Source organism: Mycteria americana, chromosome 6 (genome assembly GCF_035582795.1).
Source record: "Mycteria americana isolate JAX WOST 10 ecotype Jacksonville Zoo and Gardens chromosome 6, USCA_MyAme_1.0, whole genome shotgun sequence".
Classification (NCBI taxonomy): domain Eukaryota; kingdom Metazoa; phylum Chordata; class Aves; order Ciconiiformes; family Ciconiidae; genus Mycteria; species Mycteria americana.
In genome coordinates this window covers 56243714-56269164 of record NC_134370.1, presented here as the reverse complement: position 1 = coordinate 56269164, position 25451 = coordinate 56243714, and the positions used below count along the sequence as shown (strand labels likewise).

Genomic DNA, 25451 nt, shown 5'->3' with positions numbered 1-25451 from the left:
TCAGGAGATTTTTTTTTTAATATCATTAGTAGAAACACTCATTTTCCTTGAAAACAGAGCATTATTTTTTGAACACTGCAACTATATTAAATATATATTCATTAATATTGAAAAATATATTACAACAAAACAAAACCCGTAAAAATCATGTGGAGATGGGATACGGTATATAAATTATACAGTATTCACACAGTCCTGCATAAGTGGCAGGGGTTCTTAGCTACTGAAAACATCTTTTTGCTTGTTTAAAATGTAGTGATAGTGGTCTTGCCACAATGATGCAGCTAGGCATGTTACTTGGATTCTGCTCTGCATTAGCAGATTAAAACAGTGACAGGTTTTTTTAGCATAAGATATTTTCTCAGAGACTGTTTTGTCTAACCTATATTCCCCTTCTTCCCAATTCTTTTTCAGATAGCGATTCTGTGGATGAAAAGGTTTAAAATCACGTATTTACTATAGGGATCATGTATTTTGTTGATGTTTGTTTGTGACTTATTTGACCTGTTTGGTTCCTTCATTTTAGTTGTGAAATTTGCATGTTTTTCCCAGCTTTCCACGCTTTTGTTCTCCTTTGAGTGTGTTGCAAATGTGTTGCATTTATAAACAGGATAACCCTCGCTGTTGTGCTTATCATCGCTGTTGTGCTACTGTCAAACATGATATCTGAGTTTTTTGCCTCTAATTATCATCTACACGGCATACACTATAGGACTTAAAGGACAACAGTATTTGGGAAGCAATATCTTATCTTCCCACGGCTTCTTCCAGTGTGTTTCACTACATGCTGAATGCTACCAAAATGTATTCCAAAGCAATAGTTACACTAGCTTTGGCCTGGAGCTGACCCTGCTAAACATTTTCATATTAGGTGTTATATGTTTGATGCAGTTAAATTCTGTCCAAGACTTGCTAAGCGCAACTGAGTAACTGTACTTTTTGTGGTCTTTATTAAAGGCTCGGATAGTAACTGGAAGTTCCTTGGATACTTCCAAGCTTTATGCAGTCCAGGCATTTAGTGGGTAAGTACCAATATGATTGCGAATTTTGTTATTTATATCTGTAAATTAGTCTCATAATGTTATAGTATTTTTTCTAAGTTTTGTTCTTATAAGAAATTGAATTATTTTAAGGGAAGATGGTCAGTTTTATTGTGTGTGTCTTCTCCTTTTAATTTTTTTAAGTCCTTAATTTTTAAGAAATTAATACAATTCAGTTGCACAGGTCAACAGGATGACAAATTTTTATCTCTTTGCGTACAAAATAAGTGCTCTTTGAAGCTGTAGTTTGATTTTGTGTGTTCATTTTAGTAAATGTGTAGTAATATAATAATATCAGTCTAATATTTGAAATCTAAAAGGTCAAGGGAAAAATCTTCCAGTTGCTGAGAGTGAATGTGGCAGAAACCTGTACATTTTTCTGGTTGTCTCCAGATGGAGTTATCTTACATCCAGTTCTCGGGATTCCTTCCTTTGAGGAAAATCTCTCCTTCCTATTTTGAATACCTTTTTATTATTCAGTTTGAAAAGGAAAAAAAGTAAAAGCCATTGGTAAAATTTATCAGTTCTATTAGTTAACTTTTTAAAAGGGATATTGTCCTCTTGGTGGTGCGCTATATAAGCACTGTTTGCTATAGTTATGCTTTGTTACAAAGACAAGGTGATGAGATCATTTGATCTAATTTATCTTCCATCTCATTTGTACATCTTAAAGGCTATACAACAGAATCTAAACACTATGAAGTTTTTCCATTTAGATTCCTATGTTTTGGGTTGGTTTTTTTTTTCCCATAAAAGTTACTACTGGTATTAACTTGCTTAATATAATTCCCATGCTGCTGTGGAAGGTATAGTTAGGGTAACATTTGTATTTATTGCTGACCCTTAAACAAATTTAAGAGCACTCTCCAGCTTTACAGTGGCTTAGGTAGTTTCCGTATAGTTTGTCATACCTCGAAGTGTTGTATTTCTTCGTTTTCCAGCTCATAGAAACTTCAGAGTTGCTGTAAAAGTGTGAGGCCATATGTGACATTGTGCAGGATTAGTTGCTGAACGCAATGTGAAATGTTTTAAATATTGTAAGAGATAATTGATGTGGGTTTTTTATTAACTTGCTCTTTGGCATTAGAATAAAATTATTGTATGGTTCTCTTGGCTCGCAAACAACACATGGCTTTCACTTTGATCAGTTGCAGTTTTCTCATAAGGTCGAAAAGGTCGAAAGTATGTCGTTACTAAAATTATAAAAACTTTTGCCTTGTATATTGATCAGCACTATTTCTTACTGTGCCACAACAACTACTCCTTCTCTGAATGGGATTTTCTAAGTACTGTATCTCTCTACATTTTAAAAATAGACCAATGTAAGTGCTGTGAATTTTCTTTCCTGACTTCCAAATGCAAAATATTAATATTTCTGTTTGAATTATGTTGTTTGTCAACATGAAACTAGCACATCTGAAGCAACTTTTTTTTCTCTTGATTAGATTACTGATTTGAATACTTTTTCAGCAATGTATTGGCCACAAAAAACATTTACTAAAACTCTCTATGATGGTGTTCATATTATTCTTCTAATGGAATACTGGAAGGCTTTCATCAGATCATTGCAACTATGCCAGCAAATTCTGACAATAACCTTTTGATTTGATGTATGACAATTTATATTTGGTGGCTTCTTTGTTGAAAAAATTAATGCATATGAGAACCAGAAGGCATCACAGAGGCAGCTTCTGATATTTGCCTCAAATTCTCTTTGTCATATCCACAAAGAAGGTATATACTTCTTTTCTCTTCTGTGCTATGCAAAGTCAATTCAGTTTTACTCATAGGCTTTGATGGCGTCAGATTTGAGTAATTTTATGATTTGAGGGACAACAAATAGTAATGTACCTCACCACTGAGAAGCAGGAATCTGACATCTTAAAAACTACACAGTAAGCTGTAGTCTACTGAAACTAAGAATACTTGGAAGCATGAGTGTGTAAGCCTGGCACAGAACTTTGGGGTTTGCGTATTTCTAAAAAAACAAAACAACACTACCACCACCACAAACCCCCCCCCAAAACAACAACAAATGCTGTTCATACCTTTCAACAACTATTTTTGAGAAGTTTGGTGTATAGGTCACTGCATAGTTTTCAGAACTATTAAGAGAACAATACTTAACATCAAAATGAGTTAAAATTCTTGAAATACAGAGTAGAAATTGACATTCTCAGATACTTTTATAGGTGCTGTTCAGTGTAGAATTGTATATTACATTCAATGCTGTATGCTTAGAGTAAGAAGAACTGGTTTTTTTCTCTAGAAAAATCAGAAATCCGAGACTGAAAATAAAGCTAGTCCACAACTGTCTTGGATTTATCGTCTGCGGTTTTTAATGACCTAATTTTGATGACTGCATGTGGCTGGGCTTTCATTGTTAAGCTAGACAATTGTTTCTTAACATAACCAAAATCTTAAGGAAAATTTTCAATTTCATATGATATTTCTTTTATTCCTTATTTCCCCTTCTTTAAGTAACCTACTTCTTGTTGCCCTATTACTTTTTATTGTTTGCCCCCCCCCCCCCCCCCCCCCCATATGAGTTACGCTTAATAAGAGAGAGCTCATTCTGTCACATTGCTTGCAATCTGCAAAACCAGAAGAGAAGCAGTTTAACATCTAGTTAATGTGTAGTTTAGGAATAACATTTTGTAACCAGACTCTGTGAGTGTAGGTACTGACAATCAAGTATTGATATCTATGCATGCAGGAAGCTGCATGTGACCATACAGTTTTGCTGTATGCACTACGTTCCATAGCCAATTACTTAATTACCGTTTCCTAATAGGTATAGGACTTAGAAAAGTTGTGTACAAGAGTGTATAGAATTCTTATTTTTTGACGGTTGCACACAAAAAACAATCTCATAGAAGTACAGACACCTTTTGCCACTGACAAGGACTATACAGACCGAAGTTGCTCTTTTTATGCCCTCTCTTCCGTTCACAGTTGAATAAATTCAAATATTGAATCCTCTGAGAATAAGGTGTGTCAATCCCTTGTACAGACATCCTGTAACCGCTGCATAGGACTACTTCAAATGACTGACAGTAGCTCAATACTAGCTCATGTTTTTAGATTATACCTTACTTCTTTTGCTGACAAAGTTTAGACTGGGCCTCTACTCCCTTTACTGTCTGCAATATCTTTGTGCAAGCTTCTGTTTCACTAGGCCTCCCTGAAAACAGTGATGCAATTTTAATTTAACTCCTCATTCAGCTGAAGAACCTTGACATCTCAAAGACTGTTGTGGCTCTGTTTTAATCACACTTTCCACTCTATTCCTGCATGCAAAAACTAATCCTAAATTCTAGAATCCCTCAGCCTCTTCACTGCCAGCATAACTGGCTGCAGCCTTAGCTATGACTCCTTTTCCCTCTTACTGTGCCCGAAAGATGTTGCCGTTTGAAATGAGGGGAGATTCTTTCCCTCGCAACCCTTGATATCTTGCTTTATCGATACAGAAATATCTCAATTGTCTCTTTTCTGCCTTACTCTTCCCTCTTTCTCATAGCGCAATGCTGTGAACCCACCTCACATGCACCAGCACATCCCAAGTCCGTGGCACAGATGGCAGCTCTTCATTCTCTGCAATGATCTCCGCTTGGCTGCATGAAATGAGAGAAAAGCCAGGATGACAAAGAAAAGGCAAAGACCAAATACAGTTTTCCTGGAGCTTGTCATGCTACTTCTCCGTTAAAAGGCAAAAGCTCCATCTTTCCTGTTCTTTCCATGACAGTATCAAATAATATCTTCTTCATTTTATTTTTCTTCTTCATTTTATTGAAGATGAGACACTTTAGAATTCATCCTTTCAGTATTTTGGAAAAGTACATGGAGGTCAGCTGGGTTTTTCATCAAGTATATGAATCTAGGGTAGTAGTTTTACTTTTTCCAGAGACTTGCTCACTGCTTGCAGTATTAATTCACTGCTTGCCTGATGGCAGTGATGTCAGAGACTGATAATTTTACCACATGGCCTAATCCATTCTGAAATTTGCTAATGGTACACAGATGGTGCTGCATGCAGATGATTACTCCTTTCCTTCAGTGGCATGTTCTCAACGGTAAAACAAATTTATTTTTCTTGAATTCTCTGACAAATTCAAATAGATGATTGTTATGCACAATTTCTTCAGAAGCACACAAAAAATAGTCAACATTACCGTTTTTTTTTTTTCTTGCCTTGAATGATAACTTGCGTGCCTTCAACTTCATCTTCTATGTCAGGATGTTGTTGGGTTGTTATTATTGGAGGTGGGGAGGGGAGTAGAGAATTTAATGTGTAACCTACATAATATGAGCGGTTTGTCTATTGCTGCTGTAGTGTTTAATGTTCCAAAGACTATATACAAAGACTAATATTTCACTGTCAGTACAGCATTGACCAGTTTGTTAGTTCTGGTAATGTAGCAATTCTCCTCTTTTTCAACAAAATTTGATCTCACAATCCAGATCAGTATATTAATCTTTGCTTCCAGCTGGTAGCCAACAATCTTTGCATACTTATGGTCCTCTTAAATGTTATTAGAAGGATCGAATTTGTTCTTGTACAGAGAATTTGTGCATAGGAGAATTTCTAGTTCATATCCCCAAAGTTGGGGCTGTTTCAGTAAAGATGCAAGGAAAATACTAAATATTCAGTTGTCCAAGAATAAGATTGAAATGTGATTTTCAGTGCACCTATATACTAGTAGAACGGTATTCTCCCACTGGATCTCCCAGAGGATTCTCCTACTCTCCACTTAAAACTGAAACGGATCTTCCCAGGCACATGTACATTTATTGTTTATCTATCTGTGAGATATGAGAGTTTGGTGGGTCGGCCTTTCGATGCTGCTACTGGATATTGTTCACCTTATTGTGCACCCTTTTGTGCTGTTACCTTTTATTTTTGCCTGTGTCCTTGAAATGATTTTTTGTTTTAATTAGTTCTGTAATTTCTTTCCTTTATATAGTGCTTCTAGTCAAATATTTATATTGGGGAAAGAACTAATTAACAGCATTTTAAAATGTTTAAAAAAAGAATATAAAATGCTGTACTTGCTCTACCACCAGAAATAACATGGAAATAACTTGCCTACAGACCCTCCAGTTGCTTCCCCCCACCCTTCAATATATGCAGGAGTCCAGTGGCTATTACCTTTATCCTTCTATATGTGCTTGTATCCACAGATTACCACTCTTCAGCCTAAATGGCAGTGATCAGAATTTCTGATGGTAGCCCTTCTTTAGCATATTACCTTGCTTAGGCACTTTCCCTCTGTCTTCCTGCCAAACCCAAAACATAGATACACAGGCTCATATCTGCTCCAAGCTCCTTTATTCCAGCCTTTCATACTATTAGCTCCTCCCAAGTCTAAAAATATGGTATTTGTTGTTGTTGTCATTCTCTTCCTTTGAACCCCACCCCTCAAGCAATCCTGACATCTCAAACCACTGCAAGGCCACAGCTACCTGCTCCAGCCAAACCTTGGCAAAGCTGATCTTCTCCCTGTTTCCCTTTAATCTTCAAAAAGAAAGGGTCACTGTTTATCCCAAATTATGCAGAGAGGCAGCTGTTGGACCCAGATGGATTCAAAGTTTGATAAAAGGTTCACAAATCCCTCATAAAGTGAGAATTCATATAGCCTTAGTGGAGTATAACTGGAGAACAATTCTGAAAAATGAAAGCAGTGCTGCAGTTGTGGAAAGAAATATTCTTTCCCTCAAAAAAATTAAAACGTGGATTTGAAGTTTTAGTAGGGGGTTGGATGTTTGGGCTTGTTGGTTGTTTTGCTGGTTGGTTTTTTTTTTTTTTTTCCTTTTTCTTTCTTGTTGAGAACAGTTTTGCCTGTAACTAAGCTTAATCACATCAGGAATACAAGGAGAGCAATTAATGATGCTCCAGGGTCCACATAAGGTAATAGAGAAGTAGGAGACGAGTATAGTTTTTCTTCTAGAACGATAATTTGAGAACATGTTCATTCATGCCAAAATATAGAACGCTGACTACTAAACAATACAAGCCTCAGTGTCCTGCAGGTAAAGCAACTGCTTCAGATAGTTCCTTGGATTCTAGTTGACTATTGCCATAAGGAACACGTTAATTTCTCATGCAGAAAACAGGGTTTGTTATAGTTTCACTAGATTCTTCCAGAGAAGGGTACCTGTTTATGATGAAAGCAACTGGAAACATCTTGCCTTGTGGAAACGTCTTCCTCTATTATTTATAAACTGATCTGTTAAAATATCTACTAGTAATCAAAAGGCATTTGGAAGTGGGTTTTGAAGCATACTAACCTAGAATGACTGTTAAACTTGTGGATGCCAAGTGCAAACAATATAAAGACATTTTCAGAACATAGCTAACTGGAAACACTCTAGACACCAGACCATATCTAGCATTTTTTCCACAGTTGTCTGATTTCTCTACAGAGTATGTATTTTATCAGTATTACTGAAGTGAGAGAGTGTGTTCAGATACTAATTTATTCATAGTTTTTGTGATTGAAATATTAGCCAATAACTAGTCTTAGCCTGGCTTCAAACTTCCCCCAGTCAACATGTCTCTGATACTTGGAACCTAATCTGTCTTGTTTCAGCGAAGATTTTAATGTGTTATACTTATTTTAAGATAGTTAAAGGCTAGGAGTACCAAGTTTGGGGTTTGTTTGTTTCTTTTTGGTAATGGTTCTACAGATAATCACCAATATACCACTATATGGTATTCATGTTTGGTTTTCCTCCCATTTTTTCAGTCCAGGTAAGAGTTCTTGTCTAGTTTGGCTAGAATTTATTTTTTTCAAACAGCAAAATGAATTTTTTCAGCACAGCGTGCTGGTAGATTGCATGGCTGCTTTTCCATTCCCTGATCAAGCATTTTGTACTTCATCTGACAAGGTATGGGTAAGGAAATCACATCTTGCTTTCCAGCAGTTTGTATGCTGAGATTTCTAGACATTCTTCATGAAATCTTTTGTATGGTAGGAACTGAAACCAGTAAAGGCATAAGTCCTTAGAGTCTCAATTTTTTTCTATGGTCTTTACTATGCACTGATTAAATGCTGGGCAAACAAGAGGCAGGAGTTATTCTTATGTCTTATATGAGTTCATCTGGTCATTGATTCATCGCACAAAAGAAAGGAGATAGTTTCCTTTATAAGCTGCAGTTTCAAAATTGCAGTTTTGCCCTGAAGTCTGGTTAGTTTCTTTAACCTCTTAGAAGTATTCAGATGAATAAGTACGTATGTGTAAGAACTCTCTGACATTCCCATGCTTCAACAATTAAAAAAGTTGCAGACAAATTGCAGAACCAGCTGATAGAATACATAAACTTCTTGATAGTAGCTACAGTACCGCCCTAGTATTGTCAGAAGAGATGGTGAAGCTCATTTAAAACCAAGATATTTTGTGTCCTTAATATTTTGCAGATGATAATTGGAATGAGTTTTAGTAATATTTTTTTAAAATAACAAAATGGGCACTTCTTGACCGTATATAACTTTTAAGCAAATATTTGTGATTTGTACAGATACACAGAGAAAAAAATCAGATCTAGAAACTTTGCTAAGCTGAACTTGAGCTTGAAATCGTAATGAAAAGATTGCAGGGGGAAGTACAGAATGAGTAGAAAACTAAGCTATTTAAAGCAACAGAGGTGTGAGTTATGGCAAATTACTGACAGCATAAATTGCACCACTAATGTCATAATAAAATATCTTTATATTATGTAGTCATCTGTCTTGATTCTGTCATTCTTGCTGTTCCCTCAAAAGCCATGTTCTTTTCTTTCTTTGGTAACATCATCAGCATTCTTAATTCAGACATAATTTTTTCTCCCAGGAAAAGACTATTAGTCATTCTTGAATTTGGATTTTTTTTCCTTGCTGTATGCTACTCCTTAGTGATCAGTAAAAGGAGTCCAATAAGAACCTCAATTTTAATCATATTTTGTGTTATAGAGCAGAATAATAGACTGAAGTGATTTTACAGACATTGCTTGTCAGAAGTAGCTCTTTGTGGCATAAGAAAGCCTTATACACGTGATGAGTTTTATTCACTGCTGATGGAACTGCTCCTGAGTAACAAAGAGCCCTGAGAACCAGAGTTTCTGAGTTTATCTCTTAGTCCCCGTACATTTACTTTTCACAACCTCAGAAATGTTATTTTATTGCTATCACGCTTTTGCTGAGATTTGTACATGTGTGTCTCAAAGTTGCAATTTGGTCTACCTTGATCTTCATGTTCTTGAAAAGAAAATTCTAATATCAAAACCCTGCACCAAAGACTCTTTATGTGAAAATATAAAGGAAATGCATAAACAGCCTATGAATTTCCTTCTCTTTCTTACAGAATGGTGCAGGTGCATCAGAAGGAGGTATGGGAGAAACAGATTATCTCCTAAATTTATAGGATAAGAGTTAGGATAGTGCTTGGAAAGTGGTAATGCTCTTAAGGGTTGAAATAAACTCTCCTATACTCTAGGTAAGTGCTTTACCCATTCAGCTAAGATATGAAAGGGCTTACCATTTTTTTCTCTTGTAACTAGAAGGAACTCTACAAACAGAAACAGAGGGATGCCTTTGAGGATTTTAATATGGCCAGCAGTCGATTTGGGAATTTTCTGTACAAAAAATAGTATCAACGTGGACTTGATGCTTTAGAAGAATTAGATGAAAATCCTGAAGATTGTACTTTTTTTTAAAAAGTGTCCAAATTACACAAATGGATTTGAACTAGACTCTTCTCTCTCCTTGTATATCCGTCAAACTTCAGCAATAACTTGAAGCTAGTAGAACTGCTTACTCCTCGCTTAGCTTTTCAAGAATCCCTGTTTGAAATTTTACAAGTCAAGAATGATGTGTCTAGTTTGGCTCCAAGAGGTTCCAGACTCTTTTCACCTGCTTACTAGCTACTACCAAGTCCAGTTAAAGTTGTCCTCTTCATTTTTAAGTTTTTGTTCTTGTTTCTCATGTTTCAGATCTGCTGCCCCTTTTGCTGATTTCTCTACTTCTTCCATTTCATCCTTCCTCTTAACTCTCAGATGAAGTGTGCTCTAGTTTTCATCCGCACCTGTAAGAACTCATAGCCTCCCAGATTCCAAGTCTTTTCTGCACTTTTCGTATTGACTTAATTCTCCTTGTTTTATGTTTAACTGTCTTATGAAAGACTTTCTGATCCAGCATGTGATGCAGGAATAAATTGTCTTGACTGTCATTGAAGAAGTTTTAATTTGAATGCTACCCAGACTCAAACATTTATAGGCTGGGAACAGTCAGTTTTTTATTCCTGTGGATGTATTTCTAAATCCATGTGATATCATGTCTGCAGAAATTATTAATTAATCATAGGTGGAAGTGTAGTAAAGGTGTTTGGCCATGATTCCATGATGATATAGCATGCTGAAAGTTCACAGCTACATAAATATCTGGATTTAAAAGATAAATTAATTTGTTTTGGGGGCTTTTTTTGTACAATACAGTCTCACCACCTTCATTAGGGTGTCTGAAAAAACTGATGTTTCAGTATTTCTTTTAACCTGTTTTATCTCTTTCTGCTCCAGGAGGTTTATATTCTTATTTTGATTAGATGCTATGATCCTATGATAATGACAACCACAGAGATGCATATTGTTAAAGGTAAACTAAGTGTAGCATGTTATTACCTCATCTGGTTCTAGGAAGGTCTCCATCCTGTTTTTGCAAATGAATTTGTCGTGTAGAACTTCCTATCTCCACCTTATAAATTCTCACAAGCTTTATGCCACTTGCTTTTTTTCTTTCCCTCGTTGGTCTCTTTTCGTTATGGTCATGTTTTACTAAGGAAACCATTTACATAGACTTCAAGGATAGTAGAGGGAATTCAGAATGAGTCCTTGGTTTTATGGTATTGGAACAGTTCTGCTAAGGGAGCATTAATTTTGTGAAGAATGTTCAGATTTTTCTCTTCCATGTAAATGTTGAGACCAGATTTTCTTTCTAGACAATTTTTGCAGCACTGTGAATACTCGGTCATTAGTATTACTACTGATATGCTCTGGTGTAAGGGTCAAGAATATCAGCAAATGTTTTAATGCTGGTTTGCTGGTGCTTGGTTTTTAATAACTTTTTTTTAGTTTGAGCCTTAGGAAATAATTTAAGAGTTTTAGTTTTGTGTGGTTTTTTGTTTCAAAATATTGGAAAAAAGAAAGGAAAAAAGTTTACAAGTTGAAACCATGGCACTTGGAGTCCACATCGCCCGAGGCTAGCATAAAGTCATTTTAGTTGGCTAGCATCATCTCCGTGTAATGTGACAAGAAGCATGACAGGAAAGAGAAATGAGGTCAGAACTTCTTTGCAAGCAACTTTATTTTTTCCAAAAGCTGAGATGGCCCCAGAGGCCTGTTAGCACAATTTAGACTATCTATTGGTCTGCTTCGGCTTACACCTGGGGATGAAGCATTCAACAGATTTGTGATCAGAAGAAGGCAGAGGGAGGCTCAAAGCTGTAGTCACAAAGTCTGTTTTGCTGCCTCAGCCAGAATCTGAGCATCTGTCAATATATCCTAATGTGTGGTTAATTCATATCTTTACTGCAGAAATATGATTAACAAACATAATTTCAAAATTTTCATGACATTAATATGCATACTCATTTGAGTGGATATAGTCCTTTAGTATAGCCTAGTCTACCCCAAAATTTTCTGACAGCTTCTTGAATTGGCCGGGATATGGAAGGATTTGGCTCATTTTTTTTCATTTCTTAATATAGAATTTTTAGCTCATATTAAGACTCTTTTAATCCGATTTCATTTTCAGAGAAAGTGCTAGGTATTTCTTTGGTGGCATTTTAATATACTGAGGACCAGGAAAAGCTGTAAATCCAAGCCTGTAATTACTTTTATACTGCTGATATTTTATCCCAGTATTCATATACAATTTTAGATCTCCAATTTCAGTTTTCCACTCCAGCAAAAATTGTGTATTGCTACCCAAGTGTGGATTTGTGGGTCTTCAGACAGTGTGGGTGTCTCATAATTATTTTCATTAACTTGCATGGTTCCATTTTTATGTTTTTACAAAAGCCAGTGGCTACATTTTGTGATTATAATGTGCAGCAATGATACATTTCTTCTTCCCTTCCTCACCCCCTAGTTTAATCTTCAAAAAATTCATTTCAATTTTCATGAGATCAGACCAGCATTATAAGTTATTAAAGCTGCCTAGGTGTTTTATTTATCACATTTAACTACATAAGTTTAATTATACTATAAAATGGACTCATCTAATCTGAAATATTATATAATCCTAGGAACTTCAAGAAAATGAAGTATCCCAGTAACCTAAAATGTATGTTCAATACCGAGTGATTTAAAAAACAAAACAGTGAAATCTCACCTCTTCATTTTCGTCATTATTTTCATCCGGAAATGAACTCATTTACACAGACCTTAAAGAGTGGGTGTGATTCTTTCCAAATTTTTTATGCCTAAGAATGAAAAAAAGAAGAAAAAGTAAAAACCTCTTTATATTAAATAGTGAGATGTTTCATTTTTTAAATATACCAACAAAAATACCAACATATTTGCAATGATTTATTTTGATACAGGTCTTGTGACATAAGCTTGATGCGTTTCATAAAATTACAATTGTTAAATATTTGTAATGTTACTACAACTTAAACTGTAATTTTCTAAGAATGACTAGTGAATATGTACAGTGCCACAACTCTCAATTTGTAATTCAGTCCTCTAAAACTGAGGATTGAATTGGGGGGGGGGGGAAGGTTGGAGAGGGGAAAATGTTGGAAGTTTTTTGACAGTTAAATATATCAAGTGTACAGCAAAGAGTGCCACACTAAGAATCATAATTTCCAAATAGAGTTTTGAATAGTTTAGTAGAGGAACTGTCTGCTTATATGGGCTGAAAGGAAAACATAGTTGATCAAGTCCTCATCTGCAAAAAAATCGTATGTTTATATACATATGTGCATACATATAGATCGTCTGTCACGTTCTTCACCATACAGGCTACCTACCAGTTACAGAACATAAATTATTACATGTTTTACTATTGGGAGTTGCATCTGAATTGCTATGCTAAACTGCCAGTCTAGAAAAAAAATCAGATTTTATTGGAAGATATTATTGTTTTCATCAGAGTTCATTCTGAGTGTTTTGATTATAGCTTTCAAGTCCTATGTTTGTCTGTAATAAAGAAGAAAGAATAATTTAACTTGAATGAACAGTGTGGGCCTGATGAACACTAGCAGGATTAGACTAAATAGGGTATTATTGTTGCTGCTGTGACTAAGTGGAAATGATTTATTGTAATGTTTTAAAGCTATTCACGTGACTTATTTTAACTTTCTTCAGAATTTATTGACAGCCCAAATATTTGGGAATCTCTACAAAGAATTTTTCTTTATAACTGAAGTACAGACAGGTGCAATCCAAATTATGTTAAAATGTCATGTGACACCAAAAGTCAGCATAAGGCAGATCCAATTCTCTCTGGAAAATTGCACCAGAGCTGCATTCTCCTTGCACTGAAAATGTACTTATGCTCTTCTTCCGTTCATATCCTGTTGTTTTTTGCCTGACATTGAACTGATGAATTTACCAGCTCCCAGTTTAGTTATGAATAAATAAATAAAAAAAAATAAATCAGTTCCCTAGCAGGTGAGTCCTGAATTGGTAAAACTCTAGAATAATTAGTTTTCTGTTATCTAGTTGCTGGCGGAGATAGAGTGAAGCCAATTGATTGTGTAGGGTGACAGCTTATCTGATTAAGTATTTGTGTGTGAACCTAACACATCACTGTATTCTGTACTATATCTAAAGAGAGTCAAGGAAAATTGGTCTATACAAGCCCTACTCAAGACTGTGAAGCAGAAGCGATCAACTGTAGGGAAAAACTTCTTGCTGCTGTCTTAGCCAGCTTGTTCACGCTGCAGGCAGTTACAGTATTTCAGGCATAGTGTACCATACATGCACTGAGCTCCCATTTGAGTAGAAAGAAAAAAGTCCTAATGGGCAAAAGATAAGAAATGTCATTTCACCAAACTGGACGGTTCCAGAAAGTGTAGGAATATTTGTACCGTTTCTTTTAAATTCTTTGCAGTAATTAGAAAAATTAATGATTCCGATGTGACAAGTTTATCTCTTTTATATGTTATTCTGTCCTTTTGCCTACAAATATCCTTTGGACCAACAGGCCTCTATGCTGTACAGGGAATCTTTACTGGCTCAGTCACGGCTGTTAACATATCTTTTATCCAATGCAGTGAATAGCTCAGAAATTATTAATCCGCTCTAAGGCCATTGATATGAAGGCAGCTTGTAGTCCTCCATTCCTTACTGCACTGGTAAACAATACCATGACCTTGTATCGCTGAAAGATGACCAAAAAAAAAAGTAATTTCAAACTTAGCTCCTTTGTTAGTCAACTACTTACATTTTTTTGATGACCATGACTACTTTAATGTCAAAACTAAGTTCCTGTACAGAAGTATTAGCAATAATATCAACAATTTAGAGCAGGGCCATTATGAAAGAACATTCTGAATTCTTTTCTAGTTAAAGGATTTTCAATAAGAAGAATACCTAATACTGTTGTCACATATTTGTTAGTATTGAGGAATTTATTAGAGACTGCAGGTTAAGCTTTAGTTTTTCAAAATCTTGGAAATAATCCCCTTTGTACATCGGGGGTTGTTTCAGAACCTAGAACAAGGAATGCATTCTTCCCCTATACTGTTTTTATATCTTTAATTAGGTTTGGTCAATATGGATCAAAATGAAACTGCAAACTCTTTTCTTAAATCTCCAAAATTACTTTCAATTTTTGCAGAATAAGAACTTGTCTGTGAACCAATAGGTGATCATACAATAAAGCAGAACTTAGGCCTTGTCCTTTAGCTAAATATGATATACATTTTGGGGAGGATATAAAGGTCATGTTTAATTCAAGCTTTTGCTTTAGAAACTAGTACCTCAACAGCAACTCACATCCCTTAAAACAACTTTGATTAAGCCCCTATAATAGGAAATTATTATCTGTCTTCAGAGTATTACCCACAATACACCCCATAACTATAATGCCAATTAATGACATACAACTTAAGAAACTTCCTGTAAGAGCTTATCTATTAACAATTAAGCACCTCATAACTTGAAGACATCACAGAGAAAGAACACCCAAAAGCATTTTCACCTCACTCAATTTCTAAATGTCCTGAATTTTTTTTGCTGTAGTCTCTTAAGAAAGCAATATTTTGAATCAATGTATACCCTTATTCTTCCCTTTATTCTGAGTGTGATCTGTGACTCAATCCTGCACAGTGCCAAGAGACTTTATGCAAAATACTGAGTGCCATTTTGAAGAAAATGGTTTGAGGAGGTTTGGCATCTCTCAGGATCAAGCAATTTAATCCACTACCAAATGTCTGCTTTTTTAAATAACAATATACAACTTAAGGATGAAAGCATCACTTCATTTCTGAACCATGTTATGAGTGTAAAATAGTTATATTATTTTTTTTGCAAGAGAAAGGGTGAAAATTCATTGTCAAACTTGATTTCCCTGGAGAACATCAATGCTTGAGGAGCTCAGAAGTTCTCCTACTAGGAAATAAAATTTACTCTCCTATTAGCTTTACTCCTACTGGCTATGTGAAACTAGTTGTTGCTTTGTGATATGATAGTGAAATGTGATTTGATTTTTTTTTTTTTTAAACTAATAAGAAAAGGGATACAATTTATGGAAAAACTTTAATAGCTATAATTTATTTGGAAGAAAAAAAATTGCATTTTCATCATCTAACTTTGGCACCATATGAAAAATAATACTAAGTTATTAAGAGTTAAGATCTTTGAAGTCTAAATGGTTGATGGTGTTGGGAGAGCTGGGCATGGGGCTTTCAGAATTTAATCTCAGTCCTATTTGAATTTGTGGAGAAAGATTCTTGACTCCCTAGGGTTTTTCATCAATTTTGGGGATTGAATCTTGCCTATATCAGTGTAACTATTAGGAGATCTTTATCAAGGTCTTTGCAGGTATGTTGAACTACAAGATTAAATGAATGTGTAGATGATCCTGAACATTATATTTAATATTTTAAAATCCATATGAGAAACAATGTTCAGAGTGTCTTTGTTTATTACAAGATATGAGAAACAGACTTTGTTCCTTCTATGGGATTTATCTGTGTATCAACAGCTCCCGATGTATAGCATCTAACTTACATTTGATTTTTAATATTTGGCAGCTGTGATGAGTGCTTCATCACAGTAACACAGTCTGTGGGACTGGAGTGTGCAGCATTATTTCTGCTGACTCAATAACTGACTCACTATTTCTAGTATTAGCTTTAACAGTTCCTTGATGCTAATTGATGTCTTGCATCCCAAGCACAGATTTCAGTTTTATCCATGCCACTATACCCATTAGTTTCCACTTTGTGGCTTTGTAAGTTTATTTTTGATTCTGTCTTAGGGATTTGTCCCCTGCTATGTGAAAGTACTCTTTGACCTTAAGGATAGCTTCTCAAATTCCTTTTGCAATTTATTCTACTCGGAGAGCTGCCCACTAAGTAGTCTGTTAGCCCGGATTTGCTCTATTCATTTCATCACTCTCTTATGATGTAACTGCACTTGTGTCTCACATATCTTAGACAGGACTTTGGGCAAGAAAGCACCCTCATTTCTCTGCAGATCAGAAGCTGGACCTGTCCATAGTACTGGCACTGCCAAAGATAAAGTTTCACCAGAACTTTGAAGTATGGGAATTATTGAACAGAAGGTGAACAAATACCTCCAACAATATAGATGCCATTATGCCATTTTACCTTTCTTCTCCTCTGATTTCAGTTCAGTTAAGCTTCACCCAAGCCAAACTTTTCAAGTTCCCTATCAAGCACACTCCAAGAAAATAAATTTGCTGCTCTGCATCTGTTGAAAATGAAGCATGGAAATAAATACTGCCAATCTATTGCTGCATCTATTTCTTCCAGAAGCCTGTGGAATAGTAAGGGGACCAAATAGGGGACCCCATTTTATTCCAAATGAGATAAAAATTATTGTAGGCTTTGCCTTAAAAACAAAACAAACAAACAGTCCAACAACAACAAACCAACCAAAAACCAAACAACTAAAAAAACCCCCAGTGATACAGAGTCTGACCAAAGGTCCACCTAGCCCAGCATCCTGCTCCTCCTGACAGTGGCCCAAACCAGATACCTAGGAAATTGTCAGAAAAGAGTAAGCATAGTGTGAGATGATATTTCTGTTACTCTCCTAGCCTTCTAGTCTTCTAATAGTTTGTAATTCAGAGATTGCTTAAACCAGAATTGGTGTCCTTTTTTGTAACACTTATTAATGTATTTCACTTCTCTTAAATCATTTGGACTTCTGATTTATGAGTTCTGTTGGCTTGCATTGATCCATATTGAAGATATTAGTAGTGGAGGTATCAGAGTAGAGGGATATGTCTGTCCCTGAACTGAATCACAGAATCGCACAGGTTGGAAAAGACCTTTAAGATCATCGAGTCCAACCGTAAACCTAACACTACCAAGACCACCACTACACCATGTCCCTAAGCACCTCATCCAAACGTCTTTTAAATACCTCCAGGGATAGCGATTCAACCACTTCCCTGGGCAGCCTGTTCCAATGCTTGATAACCCTTTCAGGGAAGTAAAATTTCCTAATATCCAGTCTAAACCTCCCCTGGCACAACTTGAGGCCATTTCCTCTCATCCTATCACTTGTTACCTGGGAGAAGAGACCGACCCCCACCTCTCTACAACCTCCTTTCAGGTAGGTGTAGAGAGCAAGAAGGTCTCCCCTCAGCCTCCTTTTCTCCAGGCTAAACAACCCCAGCTCCCTCAGCCACTCCTCATCAGACTTGTTCTCCAGACCCTTCACCAGCTTCGTTGCCCTTCTCTGGACACGCTCCAGCACCTCAATGTCCCTCTTGTAGTGGGGGGCCCAAAACTGAACACAGTATTCGAGGTGCGGCCTCACCAGTGCCGAGTACAGGGGCACGGTCACTTCCCTAGTCCTGCTGGCCACACTATTTTTGATACAAGCCAGGATGCCATTGGCTTTCTTGGCCACCTGGGCACTTGCCCAGACTGCTTACAGTCTGGCATATTAGCATAATCCAGCATTGATTTCAGTGGATATCAATACGCCAGGCTGTAAATTGTGACAGCTGAGGTCTCTGATTCATAATTCCTTTGGATTTAGCTGCAGCTGTGGAACTGTAACATCTATATCCAATAGGAATCATCAGCCAGAGTCTTGGCTTAAATAAATATGGAATTTGTGAACTGTACTAGTGGTGAGGGGTTGTAATCCTCAAGTCAGCAGAGGAGTATTTGGGACAAAGTATTGACCCTTCAGAAGGAAGTGAAAATTCTGTCACTAATTTCAGTTAACTCTCTTTTCACCCAATAATTGTGATGTGTGTAAATACAATGAGGGCTTTCAGATGAGAAACTGTTTGCTGTGACATGTACTTTTTTTATACATAGAGACAGAGAGATAGAAATATAAGAACAACTGAAAAGGGTATTTGAGACAGTGCCAAACAGAAGGAGCGTGGAGGGGAAAAGTTTGGGTCTTGAAAAATATGGTATCTCAGCTTCTCTGAGAATCTCAAAGTATCTCTGAATTAGCTCTGACAAGGTATGTAGCAATCTTCCAACACCCACTGTGGAAAAAATGCAGGAGGATAATACCTGTATTACCTATTCTGAAGAGTCAGGGAGAATAAGGCGTATTGTTACCAGATCAGTATGTATTCTTTTAAATCCCATTAGTGTGTCAGCCTTTTATTCTTTGAAGTGGCTCCAAGTTGTTCTTTGCTGTTGTTTCCAAGTTGTATGTGAGATCCAATATGGGGTTTAAATGCGTGCGTAATGAAAAAGCTTAAACCAGGCAAGAGAAAATAATGATGGTCACCATGGAATTATCTTAAAATGTGACAAGTTCTGTTTTCCACATGCACATGGACTCATATGAGAAGATGTGATTATGTATTTAGTTAGGTATTTTACTCTTTGTATCAAATTTGTGACAACAATGATATCCTGTACAATGTTGGGCTCCATCTCAACTGCCAGATATACAAGTCCTTTTGATGGAAAGCTACTGTAATAACTTCTCAATCCATGGTAAAAAGTTTTAGGAGGTAATAAGCAACCTTTCAGCTATTCTTTGCTTTGGGTGAATGCCAGGAGAAAAAGTCAGCCACACCAAGAAATTAATTTTAATTTTCATAAGAATTAAACACTTAGCTTCTTTAGCTGATAACTGCTAATTTTGATTTTAACTGTAAATACAGATATTGTAAGCAGTTCCTAAGGATGCAAACTTGTAAGCTGCAGGTTTTTATTTTCTTCTTTGCCTTTACATCTCCTACAGTGCTGGCCGTGGGCTGTATGGAATTGATAGCATGCCAGACCTGCGTAGAAAGAAATCTTTTCCCATTGTTCGAGATGTGGTAAGTAACTTCTGATGCCATGAAACAGTTGATTAATTTGTCAGTTGTCTAGATCTTTCTTGTAATTACTATTGTGCATGTGAATGATAGTTTGTCAACAATTGTTTTATGGAAAAAAGGTATCTTGAGAGAATGGATTGAGGCCAGTAAAAGTCAATGATACAGTTGTTATAACGTACTAGGTAGGTCTGAATCGAATATTTAGATATTACTTGTGGAATCAAGTAATGTGCATTTGGTGCAATAATAAACTACTCATTTTTGTGTTGAATTACCTCACGAAGACAGCTGTTATTGAGTGCTTGGGATACCAATTGACTTGATTTATTATGATACTGAAACAGGAAGAAATCTTCTTTTAAAAAGCAACCCTGTTTCAGTATGAATGTTTTAAAGATTTATGCATACTTTTGGTACAAGATGAGGTATGTTATTTTAGCAGTCATTGTAGACAATAATAATCTAGGCAAATAAATTTCAGAAACGTGAAAAGAATGTCAGTTCCTTTGAGATTTATTCTGACTTCTAGTCTAAACAAGATTAAGTAGAATCCCTCTGCTCTGAAGAATTTTAAGTGCCATTCACATTTGCCTTTTTCTTTTCCTGAAGTATAGAATTCATAATTCAATAAAATACATATTTAGTCTCTTGTGGTGGTGAGCCCCCAAACCAATTTCTCATTGTAAAGAAAGGGAGTCAGCCAAAGTAAATGATTACCGTAGTTGTCTTTAAAAGATCAGTCTTTGCCAAATTATTGCTCAATGTATTCTCAGCTACTCTGTTCAGTTACTCTACAGTGATATACCATACTATCTGAAGGGTCACAAAGAGAAAGCGCAGCAATCATTTTAGAGTAGAATTCCTTCTGAAATCAATGAAAAGTTGCAATTTATGACATAGTAGAGCCTGCATTCATTGCAACCATCTTTTTGACAGTAGCCACTCCACTGTAAGTTGTGTTACATGAGTATAATTTACAACGACGTTATAATAATTTTATGCATATTAAATAGCACTTTGCTTTATTCCTAATTGTTGGAACTGTTTACAGACAGGCATTGATCAGAATGAGTTAAGACATCAGAATCTTAATGTTAACTATGCACTTTGAAAAACATAATTATCAAAGTGAAACAAAATAGACAAGTCACATTTTGAATGGTGGAATAAAACTTTCATTTTATTATTCTAATATGTCAATGATTACTATGTAATGATGGCTACTTTGCTGTCCAGTCATCGAAGGATAACTCCTCTTCAAGGAATTCTACCTTTAATAAGTGGAAGTTGCAGAGTTTTAAAACTGAAATTTATTCTGTAATTTAATCATTATGGACTTACAGTATAGCTCTTAACTATATGTTCTTTAACTATATACTTCTTTAAAATAGTAAATTATATTACAATTCAGTTCTGCAGCTGTAAACCTAAAACAATTTTACCAACTTAAGAGGAACTTATTTCAGACTTAGTGTAGGTCATCTTCATCTTTGAAAGGTTATTTGTATTTGAAGGTATGTGCAATTTAAGCAATCTCCTGTGAGCTCTGAGCTTGTAATAGGTTGTTTCCAAAATACCTCATTTAAATCAGTAATTTAATTCTCAAGTCCTTGTAAGACCTGATACACTGTAAATTATCTTTTTTATGTTTACTTATATGATGGTTTCAGAAATATAGAAATAATATTGCTAGAAATGAGAGCTAGACTCTTTTGACGCTGACCGAAATAGATATCATTTGATATCTTTTTTTTTTTTTGTTGCAATAAATCTGTCGAATTATTAATATTCTTTATAATTTCTTTCCTATCTCGGCTGGATTTTTCAGGCTATGGTAAGTGCTTTTATACTAATAAATGTTCTAAAATGTTCATGATAACTCTTAGGGATTTAATAAATGTCATACTTTATGCTGACTTTTTATTGGAAAATAGAAAAACTATTTTATCACCAAGAATTTAATCCTATGTGAAGTTCTGTCTTGCATGAATGTCTTGTCCTTTGCATCATATATGCCAAAATTATTAGAAAAAGTTTATGTTAAAAAGTTATCTATGTATTCCAAATATCCTTTCTAATGATACAAGCAGATTGTTTAGGACCCAATCGTGATGCTTCCCCTGTGGAACTGAACAGCCTTAGATACCTAGATAAAGAGAAATTGAAAGTGTTCCCTCCTTTTAAATCCTCTTGTATCAACCAACTAAATTCTTTGATCGCTCTTGTAAAAGGTGAATTTCAAAAAGCAAGTAAAGACTCTTAGGTACTATGGTGTAATTTTTTCTAATAACTAAATTAATGACTCATGGAAATACTTTCTTTTTCCACCAGCTTTGGCACTTGTAAAGGTCCCTCCTTATTTTCCTAGTCCCTTTGCACTTCCAGTTTCTCTGCATTAGTTTTCATGCTTTCAGCGTGGTATCTCAATAGAAGGTTTATCAAAATGATGTACACCTTCTTAAGATGGTATCTTTGACTCCCATTTGTTTCCATAAATTCACATTTTGAAAAATCCAGTTTTCAACAGCAGCCTTACTAGTTCTCTTTCTCCTAAATCTCTGGGATGTTTTTTCACTAATACATTGGGACTCTCTGCTTTCCCTGCTTGTTTTGGATTGAGTCATCAGAGAGGATAAGGCAGTCAAAATCCCTCTACAGGAACAGTTCTCTTTCCTGCAGTCTTGAGTTTCACGGTGGGTCGTTATTAGAGTTCTAGTAGAAGATATCTGTATAGGAAGATACGGCAAGGAAAGGAGAAGTGATCGTTCAAGTGGGGTAACAATACAGAGAGCTGTTTGAATGGCAATACAGAGAGCTTGGACAGACCTCTGTTTAATGTGGAACCAGAAAAAAGAGTTGAGTGCACTTGCTGATGTAATCGCTGTAACTTCTACCTTTAAACAAACGTGTTCTCTTTTTTGGGCTAGTTAGAGCTTTTATTTGAGGTGGGAGTACAACCAGGGAGAGGAATAGCAATAATTACAGTGAAGGTTAGAAGTACTTAACTCACAATGGCCAAATAGGTGTGGTGATCTGCCCAGTCACAGACAAAAGTAGCTAGCTGTATTTTTCTATCTCACTACGCTTTAGTCTTTGCTTCTGTTAATGTAAGTCATCATTTCAAATGTTATGAAAACTCTAGAAAATTCCTGGTTTCATTTGGTTTAAAGGTGACTTTATACTCTACAATCACTGTAATCAGGCAGATTTCTTCTTTAGTCATTCAAGAATGTATTACTACTTAGCTTTATCATTTGATTATAAGAACACAAGAATAATTTGTGAATCCTTACTGCTGTTGTAAAACAGACTGCTTGGTTCATACTGTTGAAGTGGACACACCAGATGAAACAACTGCCCATTTCAGCTAAAACAATAATCCACTGATACTTCTTTCTATGTGTCTCCACAACAAAAGCATTTATAGAGGCTAGGACTCGATTCTGGTAGTTTAAACTCTTAAGACTGAAGACACTTATATAAATTGCAGCTGCCAAATTCTCAGTTCTTGTACATTGTCAGAGTAGTCATTAGATAAAAGCTAAATATCTGGACTATTTTACATTAAATCTGCTATTTGCAGTCCATTTTCTTAACTCCTTTAATAATTAATGGACAAATTGGATTAAATATTTTAATATTCATCCATTAAATAGATAAACCATAGAAATAATCAAACAGTATTTGTATATTTGTGGGGTTTTAAACTCTACTGAACGGAAATCACAATAATATGATTACATTCCTTTGTTTCACACCTGTGTGTTCCACGAATTGAGAATTAGTTGTGGGGAAATTAAGAAATTATTGATGAACTTGTTGTTTTTGTTGTTTTCCATGCCATTTCTGACTAATATTCAGAATTATCTCAGAGGCTAGATGAGGCATGCTGTTGTGTCTGTGCTGTGAAAACAAATACAAAGAAAAAGTAAATGGTCTTACAGTGGTGTCCAGTAATGATTGTGTAGTTAACCTGAGTTGCCATTTCCTTTCTAAATCTGTTTTCTGGGCTTAATACTGCAGTTCTGTTGAACATTTCAGGATCAGACATCAACTTTTTAATAGAAAAATTATGGGAAGGGGGTAAGTAATTTCAGACAATAACTTGTTTCCTTTCGAGTGATTTCTTCCTCCTTCCTGTCCCCCTCCCCCCCAAGCAACAGAGTACAAATCTGTCTTTCAGAATAATGAAGTCGAGGTCCCTAGAGTGATACATTACCTGTAGCTGCTCAAAAAGAGACAGTTCTGAAATCATGCAGCTTTTAAATACCAAGAACAGGGTTTTTTTGTCAGATTCACCTCTAGTGGGTAACTTTTACATTGCATTAAAAATAACAGTATTTGTAAAGTGGTAACATATTTTGTCTTCAACTTGTTTTTGTCCCTGGTGATAGCAGTCTATAGATTCTTTTAAAGAAAAAAATTGTGAAGGAAAAGATGACCAGGAAAACAGAAACTCTCTGTCAAAACAGAGGAATGAGTATTGCATGCCACAGCCAGCATTCATGAACAGTTGCAAAACGTTAGCGTGACTGCTTCTTCCTCCCTGCTACTCGCGCTGCTCAAAACACAGCTTTCTTTTATTTCATCATGGCAGATGGCTCTTTTTTCACCCACACAATTTTTCATTTAACATTTAATTGTAGCTTGAGTCTAATTCTCTTTTACTTACGGTTGCCACTTTTCAATGTTTTTGCTAGAATGACTTCTAATTATATTTATTTATTTAAGCTGCTAAGGCAAATTTGGAGGTAATACGTAAGACAGTGTAGATCCAAGTTATTAGGGGGTCTAAAAGGACTTGAGCACAAAGGAGACTAAGTTATTTTAAATCCTGTATTAGGGATTTGGAAAAACATTTAAAAAATAAATAGACCATGTTCTGCTTTATCGTCTTCTCTTTTTTTAATTTATGAATTTGTCCATATGTTCATGATGCAATAGTACCTCCATAGAGATCTTTGCGCTCTGCAGGTCAAATTCTCATATAAGGAGGCACACGAAATAACACCTGAATGTCAGTTTGAGAGGGTTAGCAAGTGTAAACTGCTGAACAAGTCTTGTGTCCTGTTAAAGGAGAGCAGTGAAAGGCGTCAGGTTCCTGTTCCTCACCCTGTTCATTGATGCTCTGGCAGTTTGGACTTCTTTCCTGGAGTCTTCAGATGATTAGCTGCACTTACCTTTCTTCCCTGCTACTATTTAAAAACAGAAGGGCAGTAGGGGGAAAAGTTTTCTTGCTACATCCGTAGCCTTACACTTTGTTTCCCATAAATGAGTCTGGCAGCAATTTTCCCTTCCTCTTTCCAAAACACTCACTCCTCCTTGCTTCTTTCCATCCTTAAGAACAGACACTGTTCTGTGTTTGTTCAGTGCTTCAAGCTGTTGAATTATCACCAACTACAGTATCCCAGAACAGAAACATTTTATTTATGGGCTTTCTCTTGAAGATGCAGTTTATTCTGACAGTGATACATAAATGGAAATAAGACTTGTGAGGTTTTTTTCAATAAAATCCCTGTAAATTTAATCCATAATGACTGTTAACTTTACTGGTTTATCACAAATCCCTCTAGATATCACTTTCTTCTATTATCCTTTCAACATGACAAACACTTTATTAAGAATAGCCTAATTATCTGTTTCCTATTAGGCTTTTTTGTTATTTTATATAGGACACTGTGCTATGATTTTAGACACATTTCTGACTAAGGAGCAAAATGGTTAAGCTAAATGATTCCAGGAGTAGCTCTTGGGAGAACTGGGCCTCAAGGACACATGACTGGGTCAAAATTGCTTCCCTACTTTCCTTTTTTTCACAGGAAATAGTATCTGTTTATTGACTTATACTGATAGCATGAAACTGCAGTTATCCTGCTGGCTCATGTACTTTGACTGATATATTGCTGGAGGACAGAACACAGTATCATTCACTATC

At 35.8% G+C, this 25451-nt stretch overlaps 1 protein-coding gene across 1 annotated transcript in view; it reads left to right on the top strand.

Moving 5' to 3' along the window:
- Positions 1-25451, top strand: part of UNC13C (unc-13 homolog C) — a 188083-nt gene that overhangs the window by 20536 nt on the left and 142096 nt on the right. Inside the window, exons 2-4 of the mRNA XM_075506000.1 lie at positions 415-437; positions 958-1022; positions 19438-19516. Of these exons, the coding sequence (XP_075362115.1) occupies positions 415-437; positions 958-1022; positions 19438-19516 (167 nt within the window). The remainder of the gene's footprint in view (positions 1-414; positions 438-957; positions 1023-19437; positions 19517-25451) is intronic.